This window comes from Ammodytes marinus, assembly GCF_949987685.1.
Source record: "Ammodytes marinus genome assembly, chromosome: 5".
Taxonomy (NCBI): Eukaryota; Metazoa; Chordata; class Actinopteri; order Uranoscopiformes; family Ammodytidae; genus Ammodytes; species Ammodytes marinus.
The window spans coordinates 15,809,133-15,831,756 of record NC_137234.1 but is presented as its reverse complement, the minus strand read 5'-3'; the positions used below and the strand labels follow the sequence as shown (position 1 = coordinate 15,831,756).

The following is a 22,624-nucleotide window of genomic DNA, read 5'->3' as shown; positions in this document are numbered from 1 at the left end:
CTGTAGGCTTGAGAGAAAACTCAATTTATGCGGCATCTTGTTGAAACGTCCCTGTCCAAGGTCCTGAAATCTGCTTTCCCAAGCATGCGTTCATGCGTCATGTGATTTCACCCAGCACTGCCTAGCTCAGCACCAAGCCTACTGGTTTCTGGAGATTTCATGCGAGAGGGAGAGAAAAAAAAATAAGGATAAACCCCTTCTCCTCTCATCTTGCGTAAAGACTCTTTTCTTTTTTCTTTTTCTAACCCGATTGGATAATGTTGTGGACCTTCAAAGCGCTAGGAGTATGACAAAAGATTTGAGGATCCTGTACTTGGGCTGCTTGTGTTGTTCCTCTCTTTTTACTTAAATGCCAACACGGTGAATGCGTCAGGCAGAGTGGACGAGCCTGCTGCCAGTGGTCCGCATTCAGAAAGTCCAAATCTTGCCTTTCTTGATTTGATTTTTTTTCTCCTCCAAACGACTTCAGAAGGATGTAACGACCGATCCACTTTGTGCAGCTGAAATCTCCTCATCAAAATGCAGAAGGGAATAAGACTTAATGACGGTCATGTCACCTACCTGGGGCTTTTGGCGAAAAAGGATGGTACAAGACGAGGCTGCTTGAGCAAAAAGAGCTCAGACAACACGAAATGGCACACAAAGTGGTTCGCTTTGTTACAGAATATGCTCTTTTATTTTGAGAACGAGTCCAGCTCTCGACCCTCGGGATTATACCTGTTGGAGGGATGCATATGCGACAGGGCGCCTTCGCCGAAACCTTCCCAGTCAGCCAAGGAGTGTTTGGAAAAGCAGGTATGAGGAACGCACGCGCGACCACGCACGCAACCACAAACACATACATACGGGCTCTCTTGCTCGCTGCTTTATTGTTTTTAAGCCGTTTGAAATATTGTCGAGGTGCAACACTGAATGTAACGTTTGCTCGTGTACCGCAAACGCCTATGAACTCTATTTTAGACCCGAACAAAGCACTTCTCTTACGCACATCATCTTCTTACATCCCATCGCATGATGACCTCAAATCCAGCGCAGCAGAATTGCACGAGGTTCCAAAATGCTGTATTGCGCGTTATGTAATCCATGCATTGCATTAATGATGAGGTAACAATATTGACACCTAATGATATTACAGCAGCCCTGACAATGGGCTATGCAGTGTTTTGCTTCAGGTTGCAGCAAACCCGAGCTTTTTTTTTTGGTGGGAGAGTTTTCAGTGGTGCATTAGGCATGTAAATGGATCTCTGCTCAGTGTGATGCATTTGCATTCTTTTTGGTCGCGTATTTTGCTTTAGACCCTCAAGTCAGTATCCTTTTGACGTGTTAGGGTGGAGGATGATATACCTAATGTACCTTCCAATAAAACATGGAAAAAAAGTTGTTGCCTCAGGGTGTCCATCTTGTGGTGAAATAATGAAATTACACTTAAAGCTTAAGAAACAGCAGGGTGCCAGTGATCAGTCAGCTCTGATCTAAATGTCCTGAATGAGTTGATTCAGTTCAAACTGGATTTTTTTATTTGCAATACAGATGGTAGGCTTCTATCAAGTGGCCATTTGTGAAGAAAGCTCTATCACAGCCTGTGACGGTGTTACAAAGATTACATGTAGCAAGATTTGCACATTTCAAATCTCATCTTTAAATAAAGTATTCACTTAATCATAAGAGATCTCCACAAACTGCATCTGCAATCAGCTCACACACTGACGTGAGGAAAAGAAAGCTTAACAGGTTTGTTAACATTGTTATTGTGAATAAAGAGTCAAGGAACATAATGCTTCACTGCCAATGGCTCTCCTCTCCTCTCTTAAGGCTCTGTGCCTGACTCTGTAGGTAGGGCTGCAGTCCAAAGACAACCCAGGCTCTTCCTGTGAACAGCTGCCTTTGTGCTGACAGAGCAGAATGCAACACAATGGCCAATGTTGCACTCTTGTACTCGCTTTAAAGGCACCGAAAAAAAAACTGAAATAATTTGGATTGACTTATTTTTTTGTCAGAAGTGCCACTTCCTCTGTATGTTGCTGTTTTAAAATGCACACATGTGAACATTCTGAGAAAAGCCTGATGCCACTTGGGAGAGAATTCCTGATAAACAAGTGCAAAGATATATTTGATTCTCTTTGTTTTGTGAATCCTGTTTCCACAGAGTTAATGCACAAATACTGAATGACTAATATCGCTGTTATGAGGGGCTGCAGAGGAGTTGCCTCTCGATGTAAACAAACAAACATCCTTAACAACAAGGACAAATAAGAGTATGAAAATATCACCCCCTGTGTCCTGTACCCATCTGGATTCATGCTTTTGAGGCCATATCCACCATAATCTACATTAGATTTATCCTCAAATGCAGTTAGTGTGAAAATTATAATACGTTTGAGCCCGGGGTTTCTGTGGCAACCCTTATTTACATCCTAAAGAATGATGCAGTTGGAAGAGGCGGGGGTTGGGGGGGGGGGGGGGGGGAGAGAAGAAGAGTAGTGTGTCGCATCCCTCCTATTAATGTGAGCTATATCTGGGCTAAATGTGTTCCTTGCAGTACCTCGGGGGTCAGAGTCCATTTATAGAATACACGGCTCGCTCACTCTGGGAAACCGCAGCGCTTCAACACAAGAAGCTTCAGGAGCAATAGATGGTTGATTTGGTAAAAACCAAAAGACCTGGCTACAAACATACAGTATAATTGCATTTGGTCAGGTGCCCTGTGTGATGTTTGTATGAAGAAGACCAACATCCAAAATAAAGCTCCTCATTAAAATGAAAGTGGATGCAAGTATAGTGATTACCCCTTAGTTCTCCAGGGAATATATCTTACTGTATATATCTCATTATATGATCAGGGAAAGTCCATTTGACAGAATTGCTGCGATAAAACTAAGCTGTTCATCGGTCAAGAATGATTCTACTCATGTAAAAGTCGCAGCACAACAGGACAGACAAGTGAGTTTTGCACCCATGACAAAGCCATGTTTCCTAGATTTAAAAGCCAATGGTACACACCTTTATGTTTTATCAATCCCATAGCTCTGTTAAGAGCAGTGATGAGTTCTAAAGGTGCCATGACTCAGCCACAAACATGGAGCAGGAGGCAGACGGTGGGCTTAACATTGCCTCACACCAGACACTCACAGCCGCGCTCTTAGAGAGATCATGAGGGACAACTACAACAACATGCATGCCTCTCTGCCAGAAATAGATTTCCTTTGACGGTAGGATGAATACCTAATGAATGTGAAGATGGAGTCAGCCATGAATAATGATCAGTTGCAGGTTGATAGGCGCCTGTTGAACATTTGCAGGCCAAAGATTAGAGTCTGCCCCCACACACCTCAAAGTGGAAGATTACATTTCATTTACAGAACATTTCTGATATCTTTGCTATGTTTTAACAAGCCATACAGGCCACATTAAGCTCTCCTAAAAATGCCTTCATAAACAAGATAGAAACCCAAGAAGGGACGTATATAACATTAAAATGTGTTTGTTGTTGTTTATTTTTCTTTTAATTTACTTTTTTATTTATTATTTGTTTGGGGGGTTGAGGGTTGTAGTTATAAATGATCATCATTTTGGCATGATGATATAATACTTGCATCCCATATGTGAACCTACAAACATCACTGTGTTTTTGATATAAAGGACATCTTTGACAGTAGCAGAATGACAGCAACAATATTCAAATCTTTTTCAATGTTAAAATTAGCCATGCAGTATAATGAATGAACAGTTTTCTATTCAAAAAGTACCAATAGCCTATCATGTATATTATGAACTGTGCTACTCAGTAATGATTATGTAGCCCAGCCAAATATAGGTTTTACAAATTTGCTCCTTAGAATGACTTAAATGTACAAGTATTTAATGGAAATTACTTCAATAACAACAACAACAACAACAACAACAACAATGATATTAATAATATTATTATTATTATTATTATTATTATTATTATTATTATTATTATTATTATTATTATTATTATTATTATTAATAATCATAATAATAATAATAATAATAATAATAATAATAATAATAATAATAATAATAATAATAATAATAATAATAATAATAATAACAATAATTGTAATAATTGTAATAATTGTAATAATAATGATAATTTTCAGTTGAGATTCAGTTGCTAGGAAACGGGTATTGCACAGTTATGTAATTGGCCGTGGCTCCGGCCTCCATGTCTTATGGCATTTTCTCCTGGGAATCAGAGACATCCAAGGAACCAGGCTGGGGGAGGCTTCCCTCAGTGTGCTCCATCAATGGCAGTGGTGGGCGAGGGAGATGTGGCTTCCCCAGGCCTCTGTGTGGTTTTAAGTCACCCGCTTGATGTCTGCAGCTGCGAGGCAGTGGAACAAACACAGAGACAAAAGCAGTCAGAAAAGCTTCAGTTAAGCCACTATATAATATATTTATCTAGAGGGTATGCAATAATGACGGCGTGGAACATATAACATGTCAGGTTAATGATAGTCCTGTTGTTTCTGACTACAACTGCCCCCCCACCCCCGTCTCTTCCCCTGTGTGTGTGTTTCAGTACTATTTCACTGTCAGCTTCACCCATGAAAACCAAAAGTCGCTGGAGTTACGCACAGAGGATGTGAAGGACTGCGATGAATGGGTGGCTGCAATATCACACGGCAGGTAAAGCCACACGTCAGGGAATGTGCAGACATGGCAATTAGAAGTTGAATTAGTCAGTAGAGGATAAGTATCTTTGACTGATGTGCTCAGCCTGCAAGGGACGTTGGCATGGTTTCATAAGTGGGGTTTGAATATGAGGAATGACAGAAAAATGCTTTGTTCGCAAGAAAAACCTGGATGCTTTCATGTAAGAGAAAGCTAAATGCACTGACGACCCACAACTGTGTGTGTGTGTGTGTGTGTGTGTGTGTGTGTGTGTGTGTGTGTGTGTGTGTGTGTGTGTGTGCGTGTGCGTGTGTGTTTGTCTACATTTCATTTCATTGTGCGTTTGCATGTGTTATAGTTACAGAAACTTGGCCAACGAGCATGAGACTCTCATGCAGAAGTATCTTCATCTGCTTCAGATTGTGGAGACGGAGAAAACAGTTGCTAAGCAACTTCGACAACAGATAGAAGATGGGGAAATAGAGATCGAAAGGCTTAAGTCGGAGGTAATATTCACTGTGATGCCTTTACACTGAGGAGTAGGGATGTAAACAAATACAAATGCATTATTCTAATGTGAAAAGATAATGCGCTCTGAACAGAAACAAACATTTGAGTGCCCTTCTATTACATACACAACACAGTATTTAAATACAATCTTGCATTATGGCCTATTTATTCTCAGACTTGAATTTCCCACTCATTTCCACCTAGACAACTAGCTTTTATGATGATTCAAATAAAAAAACATGTTTTATTAATTCAGTGGGTAACATATTGTCTTATTGGCAGTAAAAAAACAATTTAAGATCAAATAACCTCCATGTAATAGATCCAAATATGCGCACAAATGAACAGATATTAGCCCTGCATTGCACCCCTGCTCAGAAGCATCTGTAAAACACATTAACCAAATATCCATCGATCGACAAATGCAAAGCAGCCACACGCAAATCAGGCAGACCTGCTGTAAATAGGCTTCCTGAAGTGGCAACATAGTAATATTTTATTACTTCTCACATTGCACACTCATTCCTTTCCAGACATTTGTCTGCGTCCAATCTTCGCCATATCCTGCCAGCACAATAAGCAAAAGCTGGGGGAAATGGTGGATTATAGTGGTTATTGTTATGATTTTTCTCATACTATGTGTATGAAGTAGAGTGAGAGTATATGAATGGAAGGACTACTGCATCACAGAGAGAGAGAAAAAGAGAGAGAGAGATAGAGAGATAGAGGAGAGAGAGAGAGAGAGAGACAGAGAGATGTGTTTAGGGCCAACCACGCTCCACTTTGCATCTCCTCTCAGAAACAATGCCTGCAATAGGTCTGCTTACTTGGCTGTATTCTGCAGATCAATTAGTTTCAATTTCACTTTAATGTGCAAATGTGATGCTTGGAATCAAATGATGTACTGAATATGCATAGCACAGCTTTATATTGCATCTTTTCTATGAAATGCAATGACAATTAACTCTCTCACCGTATACAAATGGAGTCACTTAGCTTCAAACTGTTTCAGGCAGCTCCATTTAATTTTTTTATTGCATGCAGGCCAGTTTTGTTTACATTTTGCATTTAAATGACCAATGTAAATACATATTAATGCAGAGATACCAGCCAAGTGAACACAGCTAGTTAAGTCAGGCTAATGTTGACACAGTGCTGACAGGTCCATGTCCTGTTGACTCACTTTGTTTACATGAACATTAAGTGAGAGGAAGAAGTAGAGAGGTGTTTGAGTGTGATTGGTGTTTCTCCTGCTTGCTTGCTTCCCACTCCGGCAGATCTCTGGTCTGCACAAAGACAACGAGAAAATCCACACCAGCCCTGCAGCCACTCCCACCGAGGACGACGATGCAGAACTCAAGAAAATCAAAAAAGTAAATCAGTAAATCACTTGAAACTGTTGCAGCGGTTTTTCTTAGTGTCTTAAAGGTGCTGTGAAACTGACCCTAAAGCCTTTGTAAAAAAAATAAAAAATCCCAGGTCCAGAGCTTCCTGCGAGGGTGGATCTGCAGAAGGAAATGGAAGACGATCATCCAGGATTACATCCGCTCGCCGCACGCAGAGAGCATGAGGAAGAGGAACCAGGTGGTGTTCAGCATGCTGGACTCTGAGGCCGAGTACGTCCAGCAGCTACACATCCTGGTCAACAACTTCCTGAGGCCGCTGCGCATGGCGGCCAGCTCCAAGAAACCGCCCATCACCCACGATGATGTCAGCAGCATATTCCTCAACAGGTTTGGATCCTCCAGGTCTTCATCTTTTACTTATGAAACATAATCATCTTAAAGTTCCCCTGTGGAGTTATGTTATTGGGACTAGAACCTGAATTTGTTTACACGCGCACCATTCCATTGATCAACAGCAATGGGCCAAGAAACTTAACCATCTTTAGCTAAATGCATTGCATTTTGATAGTTTGAAGTTATAAATATGGATGTGTGTGTTTGGAGGAAAACTCCACAGGAAACATTTAACTAAAACATTTAAACAAGTAATCCAATAAAAGTCCAATAAAAAGTTGCATTTCTACCTAAAGGGGGCACACATACATTATTAGCACAGACTTATTATTATTATTTGCTTGATCCTTAAACTGTTGTTTCAAGATTAACATACTGCACATTTCTAGAAAGTATGTTTACTGATGGTCGGCTGGTATAGGGAATAACAATGGTAAATATACAATGAATCATATTAATTCAGGTCACCCAATGAATTTTCAACTAGAACAACAGCAAAGGTCTTGTGAGCAGCGAACCTTAAAATCTACTTTCTAAACACATTCATGTTCCTAAGAGGACGCATCCTTTCGTTTCCTCAGATATCTTGTCACAAGTCTTGTGTCAAATTTAACATTTGTGATATGTACTCTATTTTAACCTCAATATAAATGCTCAGGAGTTGGATTAAAAATTAGATAGATATTATTTTTCAATCTGTAAACTGAAATGACACAAGATGCAGGCAAGCTGCCTGTCCTTCGTCGGACAAACAGACAGTACAATGAAGACAATAATCTGCATGCACCTTCATTGGCCTATTTAAAATCCACCCACACACTTGTAGAAGCACGCTCATGTTCAAAACATGCACACTCATGCTCCCGTACACACTGTCTGATGTAAGGGCTGAATATTTACCACAAATTCACTGGATGTTGGCAGAATAAAATGGGTACAAACCCATATATGTATTTTCAAAAGAAAGAAAGATATTGTTTCACTAATTTTATTTTATTTCTATTTTCTTCTCAGTGAAACTATCATGTTTCTACATCAGATATTCTACCAGGGTCTAAAAGCCAGAATAGCGAGCTGGCCAACATTAGTGCTGGGTAAGAAGCATCTCCTCTACTTCCTTGTTTTGGCCTCAGTATTGTGTGTTCGACTGTGACAGTATCTTTGGTTCTGATCTCTCTATAGCCGACCTGTTCGACATCCTGCTGCCAATGCTGAATATCTACCAGGAGTTTGTGAGGAACCACCAGTACAGCCTGCAGATCCTGGCTCACTGCAAGCAGAACCGAGACTTTGACAAACTGCTGAAGCAGTACGAGGCCAAGCCTGACTGTGAGGAGCGGACTCTGGAGACCTTCCTCACCTACCCCATGTTCCAGGTTAGCTCATTTGTCTTGCTGATAAACACAAGAAATAAAAGCAGAGCCATTTGTTTGTTGCAGACCCGCAGCCTGGAGACAGAATTTGTCGTTAATTCTGAGCTCTCGCAGCCATTCTGGGACAACTTCTCCTCTACACATATAAATGTTGCCCTCGGACCATATAATTCACCAACTTAATGCTAGTTGGCGAACAGCTATGCCAATGCAACCCAGTTGTAGCTGTCTCAAAAGCTGGATGTTTTTTTAACAACAATGTCTTTGATTCACATGTAAACAAAAAGCAAGGCCTGTGACAAAAATTCAAAACTTCTTACTGTATTCTGATATCACTCCCAGGGATTTTCATCGCTTTGAACATTCTGTATGTAGTGCATCTGTAATCTGTATGGTGATCTCTTTGAATGTATTTTAAAACTGTCTCTTTGAAAGGAAGTCTTTTGACATTCAATTGCCATGGGTTTTAAATGTTGTTAAATCATTGACAGGTGTTATTGAACACCAACAGCATATGTTAATAAGTTGTTTATGTCGACTATATTGGCAACATTTGAAATTATATATTCAGTTGTGATCTGCTGTAAATTAGTCTTACCCTGTATATCCTAACACGAGACAGTTAATTGCCCACATATTGACCTGTTTTCCACCATTAACAGAGAACATAAATAGTCATATCCTTTAAAATCACTGGTTTAGTAATTGACTATCTAAGGCTAAGCTGAAGATGAAAGATGATCCAGCTTTAGTTTGACTTATTGGATGTTGTTTTCAATATGTACGATCAATGGCCGTGCCAGTGAGTTTTGGTTTACTGCTAAAAATGGCAAATAACATGTAGGATTAAATAAAAACCTTGTTACCAAATTTGACTATTTATTACTAGAGCAAAACAAAGCAATATTTTCAACAATGCGTTCTGGCCTCTATTCTGGCCATCGTAGCTCAGTCGGGACTTGGCTTCAAAGACTCGCCCTCTTTCTTGGTCATTCATTGGCTGTTTGAGCAATGTACCATATTATAGCAGCACTGATCAAGAACAGGAACAGCAGCCATTTGTCTGCTTTTGCCCAGAATAAACCTGTAGTGTTTTTCATGTCTATTAAAAGCGGTTGTTTTTTTTTAGCTCAGGCTTTTATAATGCCTTCCTTTTTGCGAGGCAGGCAGTTTCCCGACAGTCCACTCTGCTGGGGCCTACTGCAGGCTGTGCTGTGTTGATAATAAATTTTGCTGATGAGTGTAGATTGTGCTCTCCAGTGATCTACTTCTCATTAGTGTACGTGCGCATATACACACACGTGTATATTGTGCGTTCATGTTGTTATTTTTTCATGCACGCAAGTAAGCTCTAATATAAGAGTGACACTCCCTTGTTGTTCTGTCTCTGTAGATTCCCCGCTACATTCTTACGCTCCACGAACTTCTGGCCCACACACCCCATGAACATATAGAGAGAACCAGTCTGGACTACGCCAAATCCAAGCTGGAGGAGCTTTCCAGGTACTTAATAGACTTAATGCCAACACTTGCATTGTATCTCAGCTCACATCATTCCACATCACACAACACATGCGTAATCAAGGGCATACGTTGGGTTTCATAAATGTGTGGAGACATAAACAAGTAATGTTCTTCCACCAAAATGTACTTCATATTGCATTTATATAAATTTACTTAAATCTATAACATTTACAAATGAACAGTATGTTAAAAGTTGCTTTAATGGACATGATAACAGCAGTATACATTGTTTTCTTATTTTAGAAGAAAAAAAAACTACAAAGCGCCGGCTGCGGCTGTTGCTGTAAAAATGCAATTCATAACCAAAGGCGACCCAGATTAGGTTATTAGCCTTACTCGAAATGGTGCATACAAACAGTCAGTGGAAACTTTATTTTTCATAGTTTATATAATAGTACCAGTAAAGCAAACTGGCACTATATATATTAAAATCGTAGAATGAGCATTTACAGTAAGACTTGTATTTGAGAGTAATTTCATTGTCTTGCTCTATAAAGTCCCGCTCTATATAGATCAAATGGGAATGATGAAGTGTATCCCTTTACCCAGAATCATGCACGACGAAGTGAGCGAGACTGAAAACATCAGGAAGAACTTGGCAATCGAGCGCATGATCGTAGAGGGCTGCGAGATCCTCCTTGACACCAGCCAGACATTTGTGAGACAAGGTAACTCCTGCTTTCAAGAGTTTCCACTTCAGATCCTATGGAAGAAAACCCTCCAATTCCACAGTTAAAGCAGAATCACAGCAGAGTGGGATTTCCTGTCCCTCCTTACCTGCCTGACAGCTTGATCCCACATTTTCAGCCCTGTATTTAGTGGAGGAAATGCTTTTTTTTTTTTTTTTTTTTAAGACCCATCTTTCCCTCACTGTCTCTGGGGATCAACACAAACTTCTCCTGAGGAGAGTCTTTCATTTCCAAGAGTAATTAGACTGTTCAGAGGCAAACTGATGATGAATCTGGGACTGCAAATGTCATACGTCCCCAGCAGGCGTTGACGGATGAGGAAAGGCAAAGCATAAATGGGCAATCATCAGCTAATCTTTTGTATCTCATGTCTGCAGAGGAAAGCAAGTCCAGCAATGTGTTATCGAATCTTTCTTTAATTCAGTATTTTTTGCTGATTTTGCTGACAAATTATTTCCCCCCCTGTCCTTGCTTCTTTCCCACATATCCTTCCTCCCCTCTGGCTTCCTCCATCTTCCTTCCACTTGCACACACTCTTTTATTTCCCAATAACAGGGTCCCTCATCCAAGTGCCGATGAGCGAGAAGGGCAAGATCACCCGTGGGCGACTGGGCTCTCTGTCTCTGAAGAAGGAGGGGGAGAGGCAGTGCTTTCTCTTCTCCAAGCATTTAATCATCTGCACCAGGGGTTCTGGGGGAAAGCTTCATCTCACCAAGGTTTGGCCTGTGCTGCTGCTGTGCTGCTGAGCTAGCAGTGGAGATGCTCCGTATGAATATACTCCTCCTTATAAATTGAACAGATTAACTGACAGGAGATGACTGATGCAGGTTTTTAAACAATGCCCGGGCTATTATCAGCAAATAGTCGCAATGACCACTGGTGCTACATTCTGTATGCTCATACAAGCCGGCCCACGCACACACACACACACACACACACACACACACACACACACACACACACACACACACACACACACACACACACACACACACACACACACAAATGCTCATTACACACGTATAAAAGCACACATTTTATGGCTTTGTGTTTACATGTAAGCAATTTAAAGTTCATTCCTTATGCCATTACATTACAGTAAAAAAGTAGGGACATGTATTACTGTGTATTATTGTGTTTTGCCAATAATATTTAAACTGAGGATAATCACACCTTGCCATTGTTTTCTCTCTGCTTGATAAAATGGATGAAATGAAAACGGTGTTTCAAAAGCTGGCACCATTTTAATTTTCAAACTTATAGTGGCAGTCAACTGATGATCCTTGAAATTGGTGGTGTAAAAGTGTGATAGGTAAGAAATGTTATAGTATGAGTTCAATTAAGCTGTGGGAGCTAAATGTATATCTCATGTTGTTTGCAGAATGGCGTCGTCTCTCTTATAGACTGCACTCTTCTGGAAGACCCTGAGGGGACAGATGATGAGTGTGAGTGTTTTATTCAATAGCATCTTACAGAAACATGCATCATACATCATGTGTGATGTTGTTTATAATGTATGGCTACGAGAGTGTGCCAAAATGTTTTCATATTTTATAGTTAATATATGGAAAACTCGCAATATAGCGCTCCAAAGACAGGCAGTGCAACTCCAAAAATATAGTCTCGAGACAATTAAAGGGGAGTCAGCGATTCTGGAGAATGCTTGTTGTCAAAATCAGTTTTTGTCAAAATCAGTGAATATCTCCTTGGGATCTGCTACCTGTCCGTACCGTGTGCACGCTGAAAAAAGTTGATACACAGCCTAGTAAACTGGTATGTAAACAAACAAAGGGGGCCCAGCGTAGCTTGCATTATGGTCTTTACAGAGCCTAGGCTGTGTATTAACCCTAGTTTTTTCCAGTGCACACATCCACATTACGTACTGATAGGGGATCATGAGGAGATATTCTTGACATAAAGTGATTTTTACAACAAGGATTCACCAGAATTGTGGACTCAAATGTTGATTATTTCATATTTTCTATTGCTGGAGAGTACAGTGTAAGCACATTAAATGCATGTTTTTCTTATGTTTGTACTGTTTATGTGCATGCATCTAGAGATGAATTTACTTTTAGGTTTGTCTTTGTGTCTTCCTTGAAAGCCAAATCAGACAAGAGCGGCCAGGACATGGAGCACCTGGACTTTAAGATTGTGGTCGAGCCAAAGGACAGCCAGTCATTCACAGTCATCCTGGTGGCCTCCTCCAGGCAGGAGAAATCTGCCTGGACCAGTGACATCAGCCAGGCATGTCAACACACATCACAGTCCCCAGCAGTCAAGACCAAAAAGCAGAGGATTCAGCACAAAGCCATGCATGTTACAGAAGTCACTAACATTTCTCTCTGTCTGCTTTTACCTCTGTCCTATAAAGTGCATAGACAACATCCGATGCAATGGGCTGATGATGAACGCATTTGAAGACAACTCCAAAGTCACAGTGCCACAGATGATCAAGTAAGCCTTATAACTTATTAAAGTCTCTTTTTTTAAGCGGATCCCCCTTTTTTTCTGGCATTTATTTCTAAAATGTCATTATTATTTTTTTTCTGAGCAGGTCTGATTCAAGTTTGTACTGCGATGATGTGGACATCCGCTTCAGTAAGATGATGAACTCGTGCAAGGTGCTGCAGATCCGCTATGCCAGCGTGGAGCGGCTGCTGGAGAGACTGACCGACCTCCGCTTCCTCTCCATCGACTTCCTCAACACCTTCCTGCACTCGTATCGCGTGTTCACCACCGCCGACGTGGTGCTAGACAAACTCATCACCATCTACAAGAAGCCCATCAGTGCCATCCCCGCCCGGTGAGTCATTAGTTACATTTGGACAGATTTGAAGGTTGTATAGACAGCGTTATTTTCAAGACAAAACAAATGTTATTTGATATGTTTGGCCTATGGTTTAACTGTAGCCACATACCTTGTTCCCCACCCTTTTTTTATTTTATTTACAGTTTTTCTCAGTTGCTTTGGTGCTTTTCTCACATCACTATTAACATTTGCACAGCAGTTAGTGCATTTCTCCAAACAATTAGTGCAGACTGCAAAACCTAGTGGATAACCTGCAAAAGTACGTCACTTGCTCAAAATGGGTAGTCTATTCCTCAAAAGCAAGTATTCATGTCAATGAAACTGCCAGTGTCATCAAAATGAGAAGTGTTGACACCATTGTTTATGAACAAGATAGTCAAATGACTTTGTCATGTTTTCATTATGACAGTTTATTCTCTCAGTGTTTTCCAATGCAAAACAAAGGTCAGAACTCGGTGCCACTACCTGAAAATGCTCAAGACAGCACTATACACTACTTGTACAGCCATTTGAAAACTACAGTAAAGTTACACATTGCTGTAGTTAGGGGAGTAAGTGAGTACAAGACACTGAATACGTATGTTTCACATTTTTACTGTATATGCTCTTTGCAATTCTACAGCATTGTGCAAAAGAAAAATACACTTCAGTCATTTAGAACAAACATAAAAAAACACCCTTTTGGTAGAGCTGTGCACAAATGTGAACAATATAACAGGACATATTGTAACTGAACATATATAGGTAAATCATTCTGGCACATCCAGACGTTCCTGTCTGTCTGGGCATATATTTTCATCTACATCACAACGGATATTATCCCTTGCAATGCAGCGAGGAAAGTTTCTATGATAAGAAAATGTATAAAATTTGCTTGACAGAATTTGATAACTAGTTCAACAATTTTGTATGTAATGACTCAAGCAATGAAATGAAGACTATTAGTTTTATTGGGAACGACTATTCAGCATCCATAAGTATAGTTAATTTTGACTGACATGACATAAGCAAATGACAATGTTATAAAACAGCAGATAATTGTATGAAAGCAACTGATGTCCAAAAGCATTTGCAATTTGCTCAGAGGAAGGAGAAATTGCTACTATGATGTGCTCAAATGAGTAAATGTTGCGGAGGTTGAACTAATAGTTATGAGAATTTTCATTCTAATCTGAGAAAAGCACCAAAGCAACTGAGAAAAACTGTAACAGATTGTATAAATATTTAGTGAGCAGTTTCACCTGAGAAATCATACAGGCAATGCATGCCCTACAGCAGCTGTTACAAGATCGCAAGAAACAACTTGGGGATATTACTGATTGAGTAGTCAGTGACTTAAGGAAAGGCGCCCAAGCAACATTCATATAAATAGACTTTCAAATGGTCACATGATAGATGACCAAATATATGCAAGATAGATAGATAGATAGATAGATCGATAGATAGATAGATAGATAGATAGATAGATAGATAGATAGATAGATAGACAGACAGACAGACAGACAGACAGACAGACAGACAGACAGACAGACAGACAGACAGACAGACAGACAGACAGACAGACAGACAGACAGACAGACAGACAGACAGACAGACAGACAGACAGACAGACAGACAGACAGACAGACAGATAGATAGATAGATAGATAGATAGATAGATAGATAGATAGATAGATAGATAGATAGATAGATAGATAGATAGATAGATAGATAGATAGATAGATAGATAGATAGATAGATAGATAGATAGATAGATAGATAGATAGATAGATAGATAGAAATACAGCTTTGTGTGTCTTGGTTAAGCGTTGGTTAATGTGAGCACTAGAGACAGCAGATGGAGCAGAAAAGGAAGACAGGCTCAAGGATGCTTTAGTATCACTGTGTCTGTGCGTGTGTGTGTGTGTGTGTGTGTGTGTGTGTGTGTGTGTGTGTGTGTGTGTGTGTGTGTGTGTGTGTGTGTGTGTGTGTGTGTGTGTGTGTGTGTGTGTGTGTGTGTGTGTGTGTGTGTGTGCGTGTGTGTGCGTGTGTGTGCATGTGTGTGGATTTATGTGTGTGTTCTGTGGTCGAAGGCAATAATTGGGTCCAGTCTCTCTTGCCTGCCTGGGAGTGTCTCAACTGGGCTCTGTCGCTCTATGGCAACCAACCTTAGTGCTGCAGGACCCCTCCCTCCCTCCATTCCTCCCTGTATCTCTCTCTCTCTCTCTCTCTCTCTCTCTTTCTCTCTCTCCCCTTGTCTGCAAAAGATCCATAGTGTGAAATATTGACCGAGCGTTGCAGTGCAGTTAACTGACCGCTCCACAGGCCTATAGAGCGAGGGGCCTCTCTGTGGGGTTGGGATCGCGGGGAGCTCCCCATGCCCACGCCCTGCAGCATGCTCTCCCGTGGCGCTTGTCATGTCACTGTGAGACACCTACACTCGGCTGTTGCTTGTGTCAGCAGCGGCCATGCGCACTATCACTCGCTGTGCTATTTATGGGAACCCGTGAGGTCGCCAGGAGGGTGGCAGGGAAACGGGAGAGGTTTTTTTATGCAACACTGCAGCTTGTTTTATTGCTCTTAAACGATGAGACGCCGCTGCACACAAACTTCTGTTTGCATGGGCTGAATTGGTTTGCATAACATATTAAAGAGGTGTTGTGTATTTAAGCTATGCTCTTAAAACACAGTATAGTTACCAAATACCAGAAACACATTCGTACGTCCTAAAATTGAAATGCATACGTTCTCCTTTGATGCAGGTCCCTGGAGTTATTCTTTGCCAGCAGTCAGAACACTAAACTCCTGTATGGAGAGCCTCCTAGCTCGCCCAGGGCCAGCAGAAAGTTCAGCTCCCCTCCTCCCCTCGCCATCACCAAGAATTCATCCCCAAACCGCCGGCGCAAGCTCTCTCTCAACATCCCCATCATCACTGGGGGCAAGGCTCTTGACCTGGCTGCCCTCAGCTGCTCCTCAAACGGCTATGCAAGCATGTACTCAACCATGTCCCCATTCAGCAAGACCACCTTGGACATCAACAAACTCTACGTGTCCAGCCCCATCACCAGCAAAATCCCAGATGAGGGAGAGGACAAGAAAGACAAGGTGGAGGATACCCCAGTGAGCAAACAAGGTAGGTTTCGGCAAGAGCCCATCCCCAGGGAATTATTCCTATTTGGATTTAATGTAATGAAGTTTTTTACTGATTGTGTATTTTTTTCTTCTGACTCAGATCTCTCTGTACGAGAGGACATCGATCCAAACCAGAGTGATGACGTGGACCCAGAAGCCTCTCCCACTAAGTCACCAACCACCCCGAAAAACGTCAAATGCAAAAACTCCTCAGGTTTGTAGTTCCCTCGACTTCCGAAACTGAACAAAAACAAGCCCCCTGTATGTATCCAATGCCCCAGCCAGTTCCACATTCATCACTGAACCATCTACCATGCGTTGTTCGACCACATTAGTCGACTTAGTAATAAAAAAGCAATGTTTTATATGGAAATTAAAGCTCTCAATCACTTTGCGATAGGTTGCAATGGGCAATATTTTTATATTGCTTGTGCAAAACCAACCAAACAAAACATGCCACTGTGAGGCACATGTCATATTCAATAGGCTATATAAATCGGTTGATGTTGATGACCATGTGAGGAAAGCCAACGCTTGGCTTCAGTAGGCATTAGGGAAACTTGTGTCATAGCAACTACATCAAGAGCGTGTTTTCCCTTTCCGCCCCCGGTAATGAGACTGTTTCCCTGGTGCCAAGATTATGTGTGCCAACTAAATCTCAACGATAAAATAACGATTAGAAATATATTGTGTGGAGTAAAGAATAAACTGAAATTATGAAGCATTGACTGTCTCACATGGTGTAGGATTCTTAGCTGCTTGTGATCTGTCTGTGTTCCCGGGATTTTAACATAGCAGACTGCAGAGAATCTGTTGATTCCTCTGTTGTGCTGATATTCGGTGGCTATATTTAGCTGCAACCATCTTGAATATCAAAGCCTCTTGTAAAGGAAAGACTGAAAGGAAACAATCCTGTCGGCCTGTAGTGCCTCCTAGTGGATACAAGCGCAATGAAATTGCGGCCATTCTGCAGGCTCAGTAACACTGAGTTACATAAATCATACTTTAACAACTGTTTCAATCAATGTCAGTTTTGAGTCACATATAACAGGAAATCTCAGAATGTATCAGGTTTCTCATAAAATATATCACCCATTTAATTGAATTGCACCAAAACAATCTTTTACCAGTTTCAAAGGGGGTTATTTTTGTCTTTAAACATTCCTTCCCTGCAGAGTTCTCCTTGTTTTCCTACAACAATGGCATGGTGATGTCCTCATGTAGTCAGTTGGATAACAACCGCAGTGCCCTGTCGGCTGCGTCCGCCTTTGCAATTGCTACTGCTGGAGCCAATGAGGGCACACCTACCAAGGAGAAATACCGGCGGATGTCTCTCGCCAGCACAGGTATACACAACTTTCTGCTATTCCATTAGGACAGAGGACTAGTTTAGTTACAAATCAAAGTAAGCAGGGTGGCAAGAAAAATAAAAAAAAATTCAGCGTCAATGTCCAATTTTATGGATTATTCTAGCTTTGTTACTCTTTGTTGCCAACGCTGTATGATATTGATGAGAGCTTTGTGTAAAAAAACAACAACATAATATTTTCTCTGCAGGTTTCCCAACAGATCAGAGAAACGGAGACAAAGAGTTTGTGATCAGACGAGCCGCAACCAACAGAGTCTTGAATGTCCTGAGGCACTGGGTGTCCAAACACTCTCCGGTAAAACATCCCAACACAATTCCTGACGTATTTATAGGCACAGGTTGTAACATCACAATATTAACACTGGTTTTGTGTACATATTTATATAGTGATTAACTGCTTGTGTACACATTGATTTGAGCTTTTGTAGCAGTTAAACATTAAAGTATTTCTGAAAAATGTTTATCTTTACATGCCTATAACTTGTGAAAATCCCAAGTCTTTTGACTAGATAAGAGACTAGAGAACTATCTATCTTCCAATCACCTCAGTCAAAAACTGCTCAACCATGAAGTATTGTAGATATGTACATCAAATGGTGTGTCTTTGGTAAAAATGAGATATGGCAAACTTATTTTCATTCATCCAGGACTTTGATAATAACAATGAGCTGAAGACAAAAGTGATTGCTTTCCTGGAGGAAGTGATGCATGACCCTGAACTGTTGACCCAGGAGAGGAAAGCAGCGGCCAACATCATCAGGTACCGTTGTGTGCCATTTGCTTGTAGCACAATAGGTTACTATTTGTTATGCAACCCAAACATTTGAGGATTTATTGGAACATACTTTAGAGCTTAACCTTCTCTTATACTTTATGTCAGGACTCTAACTCAGGAAGATCAGGGTGACAATCAGATCAGCCTCGCAGATGTGACACAACTGGTGAGTGAAATCAGTAGCTGCTGTCCAGAAAAGTGTTGTGAATTTTAACAAGCAATAGGCAAGTATATTCACATTTTTGTGCCCAAAAACGCTGAAATACCTTGGTTTCTTTTCCGACCAACTGTCTAAAATAGATTTGAATTTCAAAACTGGAACTTGGGAATCTGTGGCGTTTTTTCTTAAAGTATCTATAGATTTATCTAGCTAAAGAAAGAGAACCTCAGTGAACCACTGTTCTGTCTGGAGAAGACTTGCCAGACTTGGCCAATATTGTGTTTGCCCATCCATTGTCTTGGTCATTGATCGACACATTTTGTAAACATGACCATCCTGGTTCCATTAATCCAACATCAAATTACCACAATATTAAGAATACATTTTCTGTTTTCCACTTACATCAAATTACCGTAATTGATGTGCTGGTTTGTGTATCCTAGGTGGGAGGAGGAAGGGCTGAGTCCTTCGAGAACCACTCTGCATTGGAGATAGCAGAACAGCTCACTCTGCTGGACCACTTAGTGTTTAAGGTCATACCATATGCGTGAGTGCCATCATATTTCAGAAGCACGTCTGCGGTCCAGATTAACGCACACAATAGTGAATAGTGAACACCGATTCAGTGTTCACTATTTATTTTTGTTGATCTGCTCGCTTAACAGGGAATTCTTTGGGCAAGGCTGGATGAAGAACGACAAAAACGAGAAGACGCCATATATCATGAGGACCACAAAGCACTTTAATGATGTATGTTGCGACCAACGTTCCACCTTACAAAACTTGTCTGCTGCAACTTCTGTAATATAATACTGAGAATGAACAATTTGTTTCTCTCTTTGCTCTGCAAGATAAGCAACCTTATTGCCACAGAGATCCTGCATTGTGAGGACGTGGTGTCTCGAGTAGCAGTCATGGAGAAATGGGTGGCTGTCGCCGACATCTGTCGCTGTCTCCACAACTACAATGCCGTGCTCGAGATCACCTCCTCCCTTAACCGCAGCTCTGTCTTCCGCCTCAAGAAAACCTGGCTCAAGGTTTCCAAGCAGGTGTGTATGTATTTCTTTGCATTGTTTTTTTATTACTGTTTTCTTCCTGATGTGCTTGGAGTTATCAATAGTTACGTTCTTGTTTACCTTTTCCTCTAGACAAAAGGGTTGATTGACAAGCTTCAGAAGCTGGTCTCATCAGAGGGGAGGTTCAAAAACCTGAGAGAGGCTTTGAAGAAGTGAGTTCAGTTTTTTAGCTCAGTCTATTTACTTTTTTTCCACTGGATCAATAAAGCCAAGATGCAGTACAAGTTGAAAATGTTGTTTTGTCTTTCTTTCTCCCCACCAGCTGCGATCCTCCCTGTGTGCCCTATCTGGGGATGTACCTCACTGACCTGGCTTTCATCGAGGAGGGAACGCCAAACTACACCGAAGACAACTTGGTCAATTTCTCCAAGATGAGAATGGTGAGATGTTGGGTGTCCTGTCAAATTATAAAGCCTTTGGGAGAAGATGTGTTTTTACAGTGCAAATCTAACACCCTGTTTCTTGCCTTTTTTCAGATTTCACACATCATCAGAGAAATCAGGCAGTTTCAGCAAACAGCATACAAGATTGACCTGCAACCAAAGGTAAATGAATACTAATACTGTAGACCAGTGTCATACAACCGTCTTTGCTTGTGACAACTGATAACGGGATTTTTTTTCTTCTGATTTACAAATAAAAGGGCAATATTCGAAATGTTCCTGTAAACTATTTGTGATCCCTTGTGATATCTGTTCTATAACCGAGGATGTTCCTGATATCCTGACCAAGGTATTGCAAGTTAAACAAAGTGTATTGTGAGACTGTAAACAGGATAGGAAATCAGGTCCAAAGTTTTCTTATTCAAACCTCTGAGGGGAAAAGATTCATTGCTTTATCCAAAGGGTTGGGAGCAACTGTAGAATGAATAATGTTGACTTCCTTTGCTGTTTTGTATTGTTTAAACAGTGTAAAATATTTATAAAAATTAAAAAATAATTGTTGTTCCTTGTTGCCTTTCTTTTTGTCACTTTCAGGTAGCACAGTACTTACTGGATTTGAGCTCTGTTCTGGATGAAGAAAGCATGTACGAAGCCTCACTCAGAATTGAGCCTAAAGTGCCCAACTGATGGGGACGTTGGTCCTCAACATTTTCTTTTCTGTTAATAATACACATCACTTAACATTCACATCAACTTTTATATAGTTGTACATGTTTAAGATATTTGCTCTTCTGTACAGTAGATGTTTTATGGTTGTTTGACTACACAAAACCTTTCAGTGTTTATTTTTAGTTTGTTTCCGTTGCCACGAAGCCACCTGCTTTAAGTTATTGTCTTTTTATCCCTTTGAGGTATTTCAAGCATAATAACAGAGGTCACTTTGGCTGTACACAAGTGTGTCTTCTTAGTGACCAATGACATTATTTTGCATCATCTCATACAGTGTCGACTTTGCACTTTCTGAGCAATTGTGCTGCCGCCAGTGTTTCTCTTTGCTTGAGTTTTATCGGTGACTTAAATTATCTGCAACCAATGTAGCAATGTAAAAAAGTAACTGTCAAATCAGGTAAAAGAGCACAGAGAATATGACTGTATTTACAGATAAAGGAACGTTGATCATTGAAGATAACAGAACAGCAGATTTTTTTATTTTTATTTCTACTTATCCTCTTAAGCCAGAATTTTTTTTAAATGAAAATTACATTTTGGACCAATCCAACAGGACAGATGGGGTGAAAGCTAGCTACCTAACGCAAAGCTCCTTATAGGCTATACTGAATCATTGCTCACATATACCTATGAACTTCTTTAATTAACAGGAATAAGTTAATTTGGTTGGTATTTGATCCGAAAGCAAAGTATTGTACATGTAGGGGCCAAAATTGTTTATTTTGAAAAGTTATACACTTCCGTTTTGATTGACACATGTGGGTGTGGGTGTGGTTTATATACCGGGGCACTTGTGGCGGGCGAGGGTTAGGATACAAAGGGGGTTAGTGGCGCACCTGTTTTATTTTCTGTTTACCGTCAACTTATCGTCAACAACGTCAAATAACCTTCAATTACAGCAGTTTATATTTTATTTGTTTATTTTCAACACCATCTACATGTTCTCATTCATCCGTTGTAATTCTGCCTTTCATTCATTAAACTCTTTAAACTATACTCATCACCGGAGTTGGAGATTTGTTTGGACGCGTAACTGCCTGGAGCCCATTAAGCCTCTTAGCGGCCTTTATTGGAGAGCAGTCGCTACAATTAGTAAACAGAAAACACAATCCAAAAACACCACGGCATGGACGGGATTCAACGTTGCTCTTACCGCTTGGATCTCGATGTTTTGGAGTGAACGAACTAAGCAACATTGGACTCTTTTCCACGGACGCCTTGGATCAGAGACACAATTGACAGCTGCAGCAGCGGTGTAACGCGCGAGTGACAGCAGTGCATCACAGCCATCAGAAACGGTATGTTTGTTGATCCTTCTGTGTATTTGTTTGAAGTTGAACACAGTTTGGAAGGCTGCCGTTTTGTCCATTGGGGACTGTTTGTTTTGGCTTGTGTTGCGCGTGCTTGGTTGTCGCGATCGGCAATTGTTTGGGCTGATTTGACCGCGTGGTGGGCTGAGGCCGCCGCTGTGCTGTGCTGTGCTGTTGTGTGGAAATCGCATATTGGCTGAATCAATGTCATTGCGGATTACATTTTGTCTGTTGCTCTGTGCTTTGGTGAATTGTGAAAATTGAAAGTTCGCATAATGAGTGACGCAAATGAAATGGAAAATATGGAGAAGAGAACGGTCAAGCTTACAGCCAAAGCGCTGGCTTGCAAAATGGAAACTCTTCAAAAGCAACGTCAATCTAATGTGACAAAAATGAAAGAGCTCTCACTTGAAATGAAAGGGCTCA

General features: G+C 40.8%; 1 protein-coding gene across 1 annotated transcript; it reads left to right on the top strand.

Annotated features, from left to right (window-relative positions):
- Window positions 1–519: 519 nt before the first annotated feature.
- rasgrf1 (Ras protein specific guanine nucleotide releasing factor 1) lies at window positions 520–20,846 on the top strand (the record flags this gene model as incomplete). Its single annotated transcript, XM_080027650.1, has 26 exons — window positions 520–795; window positions 4,547–4,653; window positions 4,997–5,144; window positions 6,426–6,521; window positions 6,628–6,881; window positions 7,902–7,981; window positions 8,070–8,263; window positions 9,654–9,763; window positions 10,334–10,452; window positions 11,029–11,189; window positions 11,855–11,918; window positions 12,578–12,720; window positions 12,848–12,930; window positions 13,031–13,279; window positions 16,027–16,610; window positions 17,572–17,742; window positions 17,954–18,060; window positions 18,413–18,525; window positions 18,646–18,706; window positions 19,144–19,247; window positions 19,366–19,450; window positions 19,552–19,749; window positions 19,849–19,928; window positions 20,039–20,156; window positions 20,253–20,321; window positions 20,754–20,846. The coding sequence occupies 26 exons, from the start codon at window positions 520–522 to the stop codon at window positions 20,844–20,846; spliced, it is 3,867 nt and encodes a 1,288-aa protein (XP_079883776.1).
- Between the last annotated feature and the right edge of the window lie 1,778 nt (window positions 20,847–22,624).